The sequence below is a fragment of the Nematostella vectensis genome, chromosome 10, assembly GCF_932526225.1.
Source record: "Nematostella vectensis chromosome 10, jaNemVect1.1, whole genome shotgun sequence".
In the NCBI taxonomy this organism is placed as follows: domain Eukaryota; kingdom Metazoa; phylum Cnidaria; class Anthozoa; order Actiniaria; family Edwardsiidae; genus Nematostella; species Nematostella vectensis.
The window spans coordinates 7,009,375-7,023,563 of NC_064043.1; the positions used below are offsets into that span (position 1 = coordinate 7,009,375).

The 14,189-nt window shown below is 41.7% G+C and overlaps 1 protein-coding gene across 1 annotated transcript; it reads right to left on the reverse strand.

Moving 5' to 3' along the window:
- Positions 1-2,318: 2,318 nt before the first annotated feature.
- On the reverse strand, positions 2,319-13,371 carry LOC5521933 (DBH-like monooxygenase protein 1). The gene is made up of 14 exons (XM_032367125.2): positions 13,017-13,371; positions 11,362-11,508; positions 10,962-11,132; positions 10,166-10,249; positions 9,031-9,222; positions 8,329-8,431; positions 7,509-7,675; positions 6,551-6,623; positions 6,395-6,480; positions 6,044-6,082; positions 5,732-5,791; positions 4,619-4,749; positions 3,442-3,619; positions 2,319-2,743 (listed from the first exon to the last, which is right to left on the reverse strand). Exons 1-14 carry the CDS (start codon positions 13,356-13,358, stop codon positions 2,582-2,584), a joined length of 1,935 nt encoding a protein of 644 aa, XP_032223016.2. The 5' UTR covers positions 13,359-13,371; the 3' UTR covers positions 2,319-2,581.
- Between the last annotated feature and the right edge of the window lie 818 nt (positions 13,372-14,189).

The window sequence follows — 14,189 nt, forward strand, 5'->3', positions numbered from 1 at the left end:
ACTATTCTAAAAAGATTACACAAGCATGTGACAGCTTACAGATAAAAAAAAACCCGTAGAATTTGGTATATATATCATTCGTCCGAGTTACAAGTGCAAACTTACCTAGAAGAGTATAGCAAGTCCACTATTTCAATGGTAAGCTTAATCCAAGAAAGGCTTCTATTATTTATAGTGAACAACTTTGCAGGGTTTCTGGCTATTTATGGCACATCAGCACAGCGCAATAAACAAACATATTTGTAAGTTTCCATGTAATGTTGCTCTTGTTACTTTTCAATAGAAACGCTAAAACGTATCCAACCCTAATAGTACTTATTCTTAATTAAGCTAAGAGCATGTTTATGCCCCTAATAAGACTTATTCACCTTATTTATACTTGGGGATCACATTAATTTTTAAGCCAGATAAATACAAGGGCACAAAACGGATCGGTTCCGCAGTCCGTTGTTTTGTTGGCTGGGAAGACGTGCGACCCCACGGTTGCTGGGGAAGACATCCTCCCTAATGGTTCTGCTGGCAAATTTGAGGAGTCGAACTAGTTGTGCTGGGAATATTTTTTGGGGCGCTGTAACGGTTGCTTGGAGAAAAATTTATACTGTTAATTATTGTTAAAAAGTACTGTTAAAAGATTATACTAGCAATTATTCATGAGGAAAAAAGAATTGGTACCTCCTAGGAAAAAGAAACAGATAATTTACCCCAGCAACTTTAAGCATATCAAGAAAATTTAGCCAAAAATTGTCGTTTTTTCCAAACGCGGTCACTTCCATTTAAGGAAATTAATAATATATTCCTTATTTAGAAAAAACTGCATAAATTCTTGTCATTTGTAACGTTGCCGTATCGTAGGTGCTTCGTAAACTCTATGACTTGTAATTAGAAGAGAAAAACAGTGACTGTGACCATCTTAAGTCAATGGAGAAAGTCTCTGAAAAGAAACTAAGGTACCAGAACCCCAAAACGACAACGTTTTCTTCATATGAAATTGATATTTTCGCCTTCAGAACATATTCAAACGATAAATATGCTACTTTAACGTGTTTCCAGAAGGGGGGCTCGTTGTATACCCTAAATACAGCGCAGAAAAATATTCAAGATGCAAAGTTCTAAAGAAGTATCTTCTACATACTCTTCCATACACTAAACGCTATCTCTTTTTAAATTCATGTTTCCTGCTAAAGTGTATTTGAAAACTATTCTAAAAAAATTACACAAGCATGTGACAGCTTTCTGATAAAAAAAACCCGTAGAATTTGGTTTGCTTACAGCGCAATAAACATAAACATATTTGTAAGTTTCCATGGTAATGATCCAGTCCTAATTGTATTTATTCTAAATCAAGCTAAGAGCATATTATGCTCCTAATAAGACCTATTCACCTACTTTTTTGTGATTGAGGATCTCATAAATTTTTAAGCCAGGTATAACATACACCGCAGATAATTAATCATTCAAAATTTAAAGTTCTTTAGCAGTATCTAGATCTAGAAATTCTTCTTAAGACTTTTCCCTGGGTTGGCAATTCGTTCAGGCAATGGTACGTTTTCAAATATGATGAACTATTGTTCGTCAAATCAGTTGAAGACAGCCGCTATGTTACGTCCCCGCACCATAGCAATTACAACTAATCACATTTTTCAATATGCACATCAAATATTGTCAATAAGGTATCTGGTATCATTTTTGGATGCTTACTTTTAAGCTTTCTGTCAAATAAACCGTTGTTGTTCAAATGTAAGCAATAACCTAAGAATGACTGACCGAAATCTTGAAATGCACACACCGTTGGGCCAATGACGTCATTGACCAAAATAAGTCAAAGAGGAAATGTTTTCTGGAAGGGAGAGGGTATCCAGAGAGGGGGGTTGGGGATGAGAATCTTTTTTTGTAATAAATCTGACCCATTTTGTAATAAACCTTACCCAATTAGTAATAAATCTGACCCATTTTTTAATAAACCCTACCCAATTATTAATAAATCTGGCCAATTTTGTAATAAACCTTACCAAATTAGTAAAAAATCTGACCAATTTTGTAATAAACCTTACCAAATTAGTAATAAATCTGACCAATTTTGTAATAAACACAACCCTTTTGGCATACAAAAAATACCCATTTTGTAATAGACCTGTCCTATTTTGTAATAGACCTGACCCATTTTGTGATAGACCTGACCCATTTTGTAATAGACCTGACCCATTTTGTAATAGACCTGACCCATTTTGTAAAAGACCGTTTCTTAGTGACATCACTGACGTCATGCTGAGGTGCCATATCGTTGCACCCCCTTTGACATTTACATGGTATTTGCCAAGTTTGGATGTCTTACGTTTCTATAGGGTCAGAATTATTACATTTATGGGAGATATGTTCTTACATTAATGGGTGATACAACAACAGAGCCTTTGATTTTTTAAATGTCTTACCGAGAAAAATACAAAATAAAACATAAAATCCTAAAAGCAATAGGCTTGAGGCTTTTAATAGAGCCTGGTTCTAAAACATACAAATGGCATGCAAGTATACTTTTACGACAACAAGTCTATTGTTTGGACAGGCCTAGCAAAACACGGGATAACTAGAGCGCTATGGCAACTAGGAGGACTAGAACCCAAGCCACCACGAGCTGGAGCCTCGCTGTCGTGGCAGAAGAATTGACGTCAGTACAGCCATCATCCGGGGCTTTCCATGGAGTGGTGATCTTTACTTTCGGCGTCATGTACTGTGGTTTTATCAGGTCCTACATCGATCAAACACACAACAATCATTTCACATAGCCGTAGCAAGCCACAATTTTTTTTTTTTGGGGGGGGGGGGACGGGGGTTACAGAAACATTTAAAAAATATTAGGGCCACAGCTAAGCCCCTACTGGTCATTTTTTTTTATAATTTATGAAAATATTGGAGGGCACATTCCCCCATTGCCCCACCCCTGCTACGGCCCTGTTTCACTCACATCAAAAATTGCTATGACAACGATAGGCGACTTGCACTAGGAAGTCACGTGGCTTATTGCGTGGCGCCCGTCACGCCAGAGGGCTACGAGAAATAAATTCTTACAGTAAAAGAAAGATGGCCAGGTAACACAGATAGTTCTTATTGTAAAATAAAGATGTGAGTTTGACTTTGACGAGTCGAATGAAATGGAACTGAACGGGGCGTGTCAGACATGAGGTGTCCAGGGGCGGGTCCAGAAGTCCCAGAAAGGGGGGCCGAAGCAAGTTTGAAGAAAGCCCGGATTCATTATTATTTTTTTTTTCGTGGATTTCCTTATATTTCTATTTGTAAGCCAAATAACTGAAAATAGGGGTGGGGTGAAGGGGGGGGGGGTGAGGGCGGGTGGGTGGGTGTGGCCAACCCCTAGACCCGCCCCTAGTGCCAATAGAAAGGGGATTCAGCTGCTCATTTCACGGTACATATCGCCGGACTGTTACTCACACGGAGAGTGTCGTTTTTCGTGCGTTTTGTGCACCACACGGAAAACTCCCCCGTCGATTCCTTGATACTCTTTGAGTACGCCTCAGTCATCTCAGAAGTCCAGCTCTTTTTGCTGCTTCGTATCGGGTTGACGTGGAATTTGTTATTCGTCGATTTCGTTACGTTTTCAGACAGCTCACTGAAAGGCATCGACAAACCATGCTTATTAGGCACGTGACGCTCCCCAAAAACTCGAAAGCCTTAAAGGGTTCCGCATTAACACCAGGACTTGAATCAGTTTAAAAGTGGTTTAATTAAACTGGTTTAAATCTCAATCTCCCAAACAGAAAAACTCCCAAACAGAGTGAACAGAAGTAAGAACAAAACTGAATAGACTTTGCTGTACATGTTACTAAATGATCATTTAGCTAGTAAGAATTTAACACACGAAGAAACTTTGCAAGTTTTCAGGCAAAGTGAATGGTGTGAATGCAGCATTAATAGATAAAATACAATATATTACAATAGCGAGCTCCTACGTGTGAAATAAATACAATAAATCGTATGCTTCAAATTGTTGTGCATTCGGTGATTGGGTCGCATTCCAAAATGCGGTGCGTCCTAGAGAGAAGAAAGTGAACGGAAAAAAGCAAATTGCTGTTGAGATAGTAACAGCTCGTTCCGTGTGCCAAAAACTTGCTATATGAGACAGTAACAAAGAACACAAATTATAATACCAAATGGGCGGTCACCGTTTTTGAGGCATGGCAAAGTGAACGTAAAAACAATAAAGCGATAAGGTGAGTTAGAATAAACGCAAGTATATTGAAGAAAATTTGTGGTTGTTGTTAATTAAAGTAAATGCTTTGACAAAAATATCTCGTTGTGTTTTCTATGCTAATCAGTAGATATCTGAAACAAAAATGAATTCTTCTGTTCAATCATTCATCAACCCCAGCCTTTTCCTTCTATCTATCTAAACCCTCCACGTGTTTGAGCACAGTAGAATTGTATTGGGGTTTACAGCTGTGTACATGTTATCTGAATACTCTGCTAGGATTGGTTTGCGACCACATGCATAAATGATGAATTTTACAAAGGTTTTTTGAAAAATAAGTCAAGGCGTCAATCAACTATAAAACCGTCTTCCATACAGGAATCTCATTGTATGATAAGAAATCGGATGTATATTACTTACGGGTAGTATTTGTCCACGATGTTAATAGCAGCCTTGAGGTCGACCACGCCACAAACTCGAGACATCTCCGGGATGAACGGGTAATAGAACATGAAGTTTAGGCACATCTCATCATTCGTAGCTTCACCGCCCTATCGATGGAACAGTAATGGAATAGAAATCAAGAAGGCAACAGAAAGGATGTGTATTCTGATATATTATTCTGACTGGTATTTAGAAATACCGAAAGAAACAGTAGAGCGTCAGCATCATTACTACAACAACCACATCATTACTACAACAACCACATCATCATCATCATCATCATCATCATCATCATCATCATCATCATCATCATCATCATCAAAACCTTCAACAACCTTCAATCACCCTAATCAACATCACCCTAATTACCATCACCCTAATTACCATCACCCTGACCAACATTACCCTAATAACCATCAACTTGACCAACATCACCCAAATCATCACCATCATCCAAATCACCATCACCCTAATCACCATCACCCTTACCAACATCATCCAAATCATCATTACCAAAATCGCCATCACCCAAATCACCATCAGTCTGATCACCATCACCCTTACCAACATCACCCAAATCAACATCACCCAGATCACCGCAATCCTAACCATCATTACACCAATTCTCATCATCCTGCTCCCCATCGCCCTAATTACCATCACCCTAATTAACCTACCCTAATTACCATCACACTAATTGCCATAACCCTAATAACCACCACCCTAATTACCATCATCCTCATTACCATTACCCTAATTAACATCATCGTGATCACCATCCTCCTAATTACCATCACCCTAATTACCATCGCCCTAATTACCATCGCCCTAATTACCATCATCCTGATTACCATCACCCTAATTACCATCATCATGATCACCATCACCCTAATTACCATCGCCCTAATTACCATCGCCCTAATTACCATCATCCTGATTACCATCACCCTAATTACCATCATACTGATCACCATCACCCTAATTACCATCATCATGATCACCATCACCCTAATTACCATCATCACCCTAATAACCATCAGCCTAATAACCGTCGCCGTCCTTTCTGATGCCCGAGGGGCCAATACTCACAAAAGTCACCCCGGTGCGGTCCATGGTGTTGTAGACACACTCGTGGATCAGCTCATCACCCTGAAAAAGAAAAAAGAACAAAAGGTGTCACGATGACTTGCTAGTTAGTCCGACAAATGAAGTCAGCAGAGTGCTCTTCTGGGATATTTTGACGTCCCAATAAAATATATCTAATATATTATAATAATACAGGCGACGAAAGCGTGCCAAGAAATGTGTGAAGAAAGAGAGATCGCTGGGGACAAGTGTTTAGAGCAAGGTAAGAAGACAGATGGAAGATAGAATGATGAGAACACAACCCTTTGTCTTTACCGGCAAGAAATGGACTTCTTTGTTCAAAAACTGGATATCCTACAAATAAAATAAAGAAAAATGCGACATCATTAGACATGAACACATATAAAAAAATCATGGCATTGACTGAGTCACGCGATAGAGCATTGTGTGACCTTTGATTACATGACCTTTGCGTGACCTAGCATTGCAAAACCTTTCACTGCGTGATCTAATATTGTGTGACCTGCCGTTGCGTGATCTAGCATCGCGTAACCTAGCATCACGTGATCTAGAATTGCGTTACCTAGCATCGCATGAACTAACATCGCGTGACCTATCATTGCGTGAACTACAATTGCATCACCTTATATTGCGTAACTGCCTTACCTGAAAGTTGAAATCGTAGTTGTCGTCACGTGCAATCTCAGGCAATTCGACACCATTCCTCACATGCTTGGTCCAGGTCGCCCGGCCTACATGAAAACGAGGTTCGCTTCAGATTACATATCAGTCGTACAAAACGTCCCATATTTTTATACAAACCGGCCAAATGAGTGTGCAAGAAAGCAGAGAAAAACTTGATTCCTTTTTCGGGAAGACTGGAGTTCATCAGAGCCTAAACAAGTAATACAGAGATAACTTGTAAGCGATCAACGTCTTTTATAAAATCAACCTCACCACCTATCTGAGCGGATGTGTTTTTTGCATGTAACTAAATACGTATCAAGTGTTATATGTATAAATCGATAGTGGAACAAAAGGCGATGTTATGATTGTTAACTGCTTGTATATATCTTTAGCGGTTCTTAATTTTAAACACAGGTACCCCCTTCCCTCCCCCTCAAAAACACAATACAAACGTCCCCCACACATGTATACAGAGAAAGTTTTTCCCAGTCACCAGCAGCTATTCTGTGGCTGGGTCCCCAAGCATGGTGATTTATGTGCATCCTCAGCTTGTTCTTGTTGCAAGATATTTGTTTCACCATTGCAGGCAACGTTGCACACTATAGGCCAGCCACTTGTTCATTGCACGCAACTTGTTGCACACTATGGGCCAGCCACTTGCACGTTGCACGCACCTTGTTGCACACTATGGGCTAGCTACTTGCACGTTGCACGCAACTTGATGCACACTATAGGCCAGCCACTTGTTCATTGCACGCAACTTGTTGCACACTATAGGCCAGCCACTTGCACGTTGCACGCAACTTGTTGCACACTATAGGCCAGCCACTTGCACGTTGCACGCAACTTGTTGCACACTATAGGCCAGCCACTTGCACGTTGCACGCAACTTGTTGCACACTATACGCCAGACACTTGTTCGTTGCAAGTTGCAGGCTACTTGTTGCACGTTGCACGTGTGTGATGCAATGCTTTACATTGACTTCATTAATCTTAGTGCGATACCTTATAAATGCTTGACATGATATTGCCTACTGCGTGCATAACATAGCGTGATTCGTGTGATACTGCGTGATTGTTGCGTGACACTCACATTTTCATTGCATCTCTTGTTGCAGTAAGTGGTCGTGGTCCACTCTTTTTGTTTTGGCGGGATGAGCATCCATGGTGTCACAGAAGCTCCGACATTCAGTACTCCAGCATCATACTTGCGCAGAGAGTCCGTGTAGAAGAATCTCACTCCTGAATTATCTATCTTACCTATAAATAATAATTGTCTGCATTAAAGAGCTTCGATATTTCACAAACAATAAAAGGTTGCCGCGACCCCTAAAGAAGGCCAATCACGCCGCCATTTTATGCTCAAGCTCAATGATAAGTTGCAGAAAGCATCCATTTCCATCGGCTAATTCAAGCGAGAAGCCAGGATATTTTCTATCAAATATTGCATATAACCTGTCAGACTTCATTCGTAGATTGTTATTTTGAAGTTTCCTTGCGAAGAAACCGTTGTAAAACACTTACAAAGGAGTGGTTGGTCGACATTCTTTAACAACTAACGCACATTGTTATCTTTAGATGTGTAACATCCGCCGTCCTAGATAGGAGCAAAGACCCGGCCATCGTTCAGCCGGAGGGAAGGAGTGTGGGGAAGAAGGATAAAATAACCGCTGAGACCGCGCTGATCATTACCTTTAAGGTTATCAGGGTTGTGGTGGTATTACTGGCGTCAGTTAAATGAATGTGAACTGTTAAGCTTCAGGTTATCAGGATTGTTGTATTATTGGCGTTAGTTAAATGATTGTAATCATTACTCTTCAGATTGTTGTAGTATTGGCGTTAGTTAGATGATTGTGATCATTACTCTTTAATTGTTGTATTATTGGCGTTAGTTGAATGAATGTGATCATTACCTGCCAGCTTATCAGGATTGTTGTAGTGCACTTCCATCACAAAGTATCGTCCCTGGAAATCCAGTCCAAGCGGGGACCCCACGTGGTCAGGGTAAACGAAGGGCTGAGCTCACAAAAATACAGGGAAACGACATGAGTTTTTGTAACATTTCTTAATCTGTCCGTCTATTTCTCTCTTTTATACGGCATAATATAAAATATCTTTTTTGATCAATTTATCTTTGTCCTCTTAATTGATCAAATTATCACTTTTATCCTTTCCCGGCTAGTTCTCCTATCCGTGCTCAGCCGTTTGATTGACTCCAAATAATGGTTGTGTAGATTAAATATTTCATTATATGGAAGAAACTGAGGGCCCAAAATCCAAAAAACGCTCCGAATTTGTTCTGCTACTCGGTAGCCTTTCGGCATTTGTTCCAGCACCTCATCCCCATCCCTTTACTGTACTTTTCACCCCTTCCCCCCCCCCCCCCCTAGGTATATCGCCCCTCCTCTACTTCCCAGGCCTCTACTTAGATCCCTTCACCACGACACTTCATTTCTTTTACCAGCGCTATGGCCTCGTTCCCACCCCTCCCTTGTGCGTATACTCACCCCTTCCCCTACTCCCCAGGACCAACTAAGACACCCCGTCCGCGGCACTTCAGCACTTGCGCAGGCATGCTAGCCTCGTCCCCACCCCTCCCTTGTGCGTATACTCACCCCTCCCCCTACGCCCCAGGCTCCTACTAAGACACCCCGTCCGCGGCACTTCAGAACTTCTGCAGGCATGTTAGCCTCGTCCGTACACTCGCTGGTATCATTAGAGAGATGTTCAGGGAAATCCTTATCGCACGCCATGACAATGAAGTGATGCACAATACCAGCGTTTTCCGACTGGACAACGGGGTCGAACTATGGACAAATGAAAGAGAATACGGCTACGCACAAGAGACCTACAGTAAATGCCAACATCTGTGAACAAACGTGGTACACTTTGCTAGTGTAAATGTGCTCCACGGCTATATCGCAAGTGTGTATGTGTAAGTACTCACCGGGACTTAATATAAAAAAGAGGTGGCAAACTAGCGCGAGCTCAAGCTTTTAGTGGCGAAATAAAAGCAACAAAAAGCAACTTATTCAGCGCTTACGAAAAAAGCCAGATTTTTTTCAAAAAGGTTTTAATTTCATTTAGAGATTTTATATTTTCGTCGTTCTCTGGTGTGACGGGCTCAGGCATTTCTGTTATTATTTGGGTTTGAATTTACCACCCAAAAATTCGCGTGAGCGCAAGTCTCTAAATGAACAGACACAGGGGCTCATTAGCGAAGGTGTTACCCGCCCAAACCGATCACAAATACGACTTCGTTCAGGACAAGTAATGATATAATTCTCCTTTTCAAGTTTTACAACCGAACAGCACTAAATCTAGTCTCAACTGCCCCAGGCGCCGCCCAGGCTCAGATTACATTACCCAATCATTTCCGAGTCTCATGCATTTCCGATACCTCACAAAGGCAATCACATTTATTAATGCTGGTTCTCACTAGGACGCCAGGGCATGCCTAAGCGCAAACGGAAGCGCAGCCTAAGTGAGAATCGGTGAAACACAAGCGCAAGAAAATCAAGCAGTTGCGTAATCTTGCGCTTGAGTTTCAGTGAGAATCGGGAAATGACGTGCGCTGCGCTTGCGCGTACGTCCAAGTGAGAACCAACTTTTCAATAAATGCATCAGTGTATAACGTTCTCAAAGAAGAGAAATATCACTCCAAAGAGCCCTTCATTACGCTGCCGTCAACGAGGCTTAAGGTTGTCGGAAACATCCGCTATATCAAAAGGTAACGTCTTCAGTACTTACCCGCACGATGTGGTGTTTCTTGGTGAACTTTGGGATGGTGAACACGTGACAGGAGTATGTGGTGTGTCTGGCCGGGACACTGTACTAGAGAGGATGATAATATAGATTTGAGTCGCAGATCGGGAACTTTCTCTAGTCTGGGGGGTACAGATGATTCAGCGTGTATTTTTTCTTACATTTCAGTACTTTTCTAAGGTTTCTAAGGTTTAATTATTCCCATGTCATAGTTTCACAGGCTTTAAGTTCTCCCCCAAATAGCAGACACATAGCCAGGATTAGCCAGGGTGAGCATCATACTCCTTGTACACTCTAGTTATGTACATAGGCGAACAGGGCCTCGAATTTTCGGGGGGGGGGGGCACGATGCAAGGTTATTTCCTTATATTTTTCGAAAATATTGGGGGGCACTAGCCCCCTACCCCCAGTGCCCCACCCCCTGCTGCGGCCCTGATATGTGTCACATAATATCTTCTAATTGTTTTATTTGTAGCACGACACTTAAAGAGCCCTACTCTGCCACAGCTTTGTTATTATTTTAATTTAAAATTGAAAGGCACATATTGCGCCAAAATTTCGGAATAACTATCTAAAAAGAAAGTTTAACACTTAATTCACCAAATTCAATCGAAAATATCGCATTGGCTTCTCCAAATCAGCCGATGGAAATTAATGCTTTTTCGCACTTGGTAATTTGCTTGGATGACAAAATGGCGGCTGTTTAAAAGCAGTTACTTGGCTAAGCCTGACGCTAACCACAAGCCTCGTGTAAACAGGGACCCCCCCCCCTAAAACTTACATTGTTCATGAGAATATCAAAGTGGCTCCACGCCGGGTCCGGGGGGTTGCTGTTGCCTTGAGAGTTGAGCATAAGTACACTGCGCGAGCCGCGGAATCGGTGCTTTCTCATGTCGTTCTCCGACTGTGGATCCTCGTAATCAAGCGCCCAGATAACTTTGGTGGTCCCAATCTGCGAGCGTAGACAGTTTACAAATGATGCATATGTTAGATTCCAATAACCTGACTTCTCCAGATGCGCGAATCCTTAGTTTTAATTTCTACTTTTGTCCATCTAGGAAAAAAAAGTGTTTCAATTCATGTTTTGGAACCGTTGTTTAATAGGAAAAAGTTTCAGAGGCAACACTTGGATTAATTTTGATATATAAAAACCTTGATCCTATATTGTACCTATATTGTACCTTGATCTTACGATCACGTGGGTCGCACGTGTCAATCTTCCTGCTAAACTTGAGGATGGTCTTTCCGTTCTCCTCGGTTCCGCTGATTAATTTGTAGTCGTTATGATCGTCGATCTTGGGCATGTATTCGCCGTCAGCATAACGATCCTACGGATAATACCGAAACCAGAACCAAAATGTTTAGTCCTTTGTGCGACGTTTATTTTAGGGAGGGGTAAATAACTTGTTAGTCCATCGTTCGACGTCTATTTTTGCAGGGTAGCGTTTACAAGGACGGCAGGAAGAACATAGTATGTTAGGCTAAATACTGATAATAAACCGCGAATTTCCCTTTAATTTGATTGAAATATGCGTCGTTTGTGACGCGCTCTCAATGTTAGCAAACCCGGTCGAGTTATGTTGTTAGAAAACCCTGTCGCGCAAACATCCCCGAAACCCGTGAAACCTACCTGACATTTTTTTAGCCCAACAAACCATCTTCCTCCTGTCCTTGCGCTTACAAAGTGTTTAGTCTTTTGTGCGACGTCCATATGAGGGGTGTTTATTAACATTTTAGTCTTTTGTGCGACGTCCATATGAGGAGTGTTTATTAACTTTTTAGTCTTTTGTACGACGTCTATTTCAGGGGGGCGGCCTATTGATTTTTTTAGTAGTTTATGCGGCTTTTGTGCGGCAAAACAAGTTGATTAATGCGCTCGCTTATCGAAAGCAAACGAAAGCATTGAGGCAATAAGTTATCAGGCCATTTCTTTGTTAATCTGACATGAGTAAACATAGTTCCATTCAAGGCAAACAAAAAGATATGATTTCCTTTCCAATATCTTGATGCTAACCACTGAAAGAGGTAGGACACATTCTGCCGCGTTCCCTTGTTAGGACGACAAAGATGTGATACTATTTATACAGTCGATTGACAAAAGGTTGTCGTCAACCGGCTTTGCGACTACGCAACAAGCCCGCATGTAAGCATGGGTAAAAACCACTGAAGCGCCTAGTTGCATATATCACAAGTGTCGACAATAGAACCAGGTTCCATGCCAGCGGATGTCGCTATTTTACAGCCAAATTCGTTGTTGCGCGACCTCGGCGAATCCAAAGCCTTTGTGTCGTTTGGGAAATGCGCGTAGTCAGACACAAGCTTTGCCGGCGGTTTGTCTTGTTTTGATTGTTTGGAAATTTGGATTCCGTGAGGTCGCGCAACAACGAATTCGGCTATAATTGTTATTTATTTGTCAACTTCGTGATTTTCTCCTTTTGGAGTAAAAAAGCTTTAGAAAACACACAGAATGCGAACAGTTCAATAGCAACATTAGTCAGGTCATACGGTGAATAAACTTGATCCGAGTTCAGAATAACTTCGACCAATAAGTAACGTATATTTGTCAACGTGCGAGAGTCAATGTCAAGGACACTCGTGTGCTCGATAAAGGAGCCGCTTTATAAAAAATCTATCCTGCAAGCGATCGTAACAAGGCGAGAATAGTTACATGATGAAACACATGATAGCGTGACGAATCGTGATTGTAGCATTGTATTTTTTTACGGCTACTTCAAGGGTTTAGAGAGTTTACATGCCTTGAATAGCTGAATTCATCCTTAAAAAGGTTAATGGATACTTCGGCGGGCTTTATGCGCAAACACTTAGCCCATCTTACCGTAAGAAAGGCCTTTCCATCCTTGACCCACCCGATCACGATGTCAGCCCCCTTCATCATCCCAGACCCGGACGAGATCCCGAAGCCGACCCATCCTGTGGTTTCCGCTTCCAGGGCGAAGGAGATGGTCTTGGCATTGTGATTAATGCTCCAGTACAGCTTCATCCATTGGTTATCGTCCAAGGCGGCAAAGTGGTTGTACTCGGACGCCAGGCTTGCTGCCGAGATGGCAGAGACTCCGCAAAGAGCGAGCAACACAACACACAACTCCATCTTTCCTTCGCATGCAAATGAAACTTGATAGCGCATCTTGCGGGCTTTGTGCGAAGCAAGGTGCGGCATGCTAATGACATGACGTGTTGAGCATTCTGTCGGAGAAGGACGGGGGGGGGGGGGGGGGGTAGGTAGTGTAGATCTCGCGCGGTTTTTCTACTGACAGGGGTACAATGCAGTGTTTTTTAACAAGGATTTACACCGTTTTCTTTCCTTTTCGATATGGTTGTTACAACTTCGGTTGATCATCTTTTTCTGGAATTTTGCTGTGCCGTCTTTTCGATTTTCCAACAAGCCTGCTCTGATATTGTTTTTTTGAGAATTTTGTTATCGTTAAGTTACAGATCTGTTTTCATATTAGCCTAGGTTGAACATAAATATTTGACGTGGCTCCACAGGGTAGGGGAAGGGGAGGGTGGGGGATCAGCATGTAGTGTCTATAAATGTCGTTGTCATTCCCCAGTGCAAAGGGCAGGAGAAACGGAGTTTGTAAGGTTAAATTCAAAGCCATGCAATTACCTTAATTTTGGCTAAAATGTGCCATTTTTTGCAAATATATAAATACTATTCGGCACCGTCCCGGCCAGCGCCCCGGAGAATTGACGAATTATATAACGTAAACATTATGTGCGCCTCACAGAAAAGTTACAAACCAAAATTAAGGTAATTTTGTGGTTTATAATTGAACCCTACAAATTTTGCTCCTCCAGCCGATCCCATCAAGTGGATAGACTTTTCCTACTAGACAATGTTATGATCTAAGTCCAGGAAATCCCTGGCAGGCTTATAACTCTTCCATATAATCCTCTTCGATGTAAGCTGACATTCTCAAGAGTCCAGACATTCTTAGGACCCAGTGAGCGCAGACCAAATAAGCTAAAGTCCACATTTGGGAAGTTT

What these genes read in the sequence shown, in the direction of transcription:
- LOC5521933 (XM_032367125.2), bottom strand. Translation starts at nt 13,358, where the DNA reads ATGCCGCACCTTGCTTCGCACAAAGCCCGCAAGATGCGCTATCAAGTT. An exon ending in ATGGAAAGGCCTTTCTTACG is followed by an intron (nt 11,509 to 13,016) that starts GTAAGATGGGCT and finishes TATTATCCGTAG; the next exon opens with GATCGTTATGCTGACGGCGA. An exon ending in ACAAGAGATGCAATGAAAAT is followed by an intron (nt 6,624 to 7,508) that starts GTGAGTGTCACG and finishes TTACTTGTTTAG; the next exon opens with GCTCTGATGAACTCCAGTCT.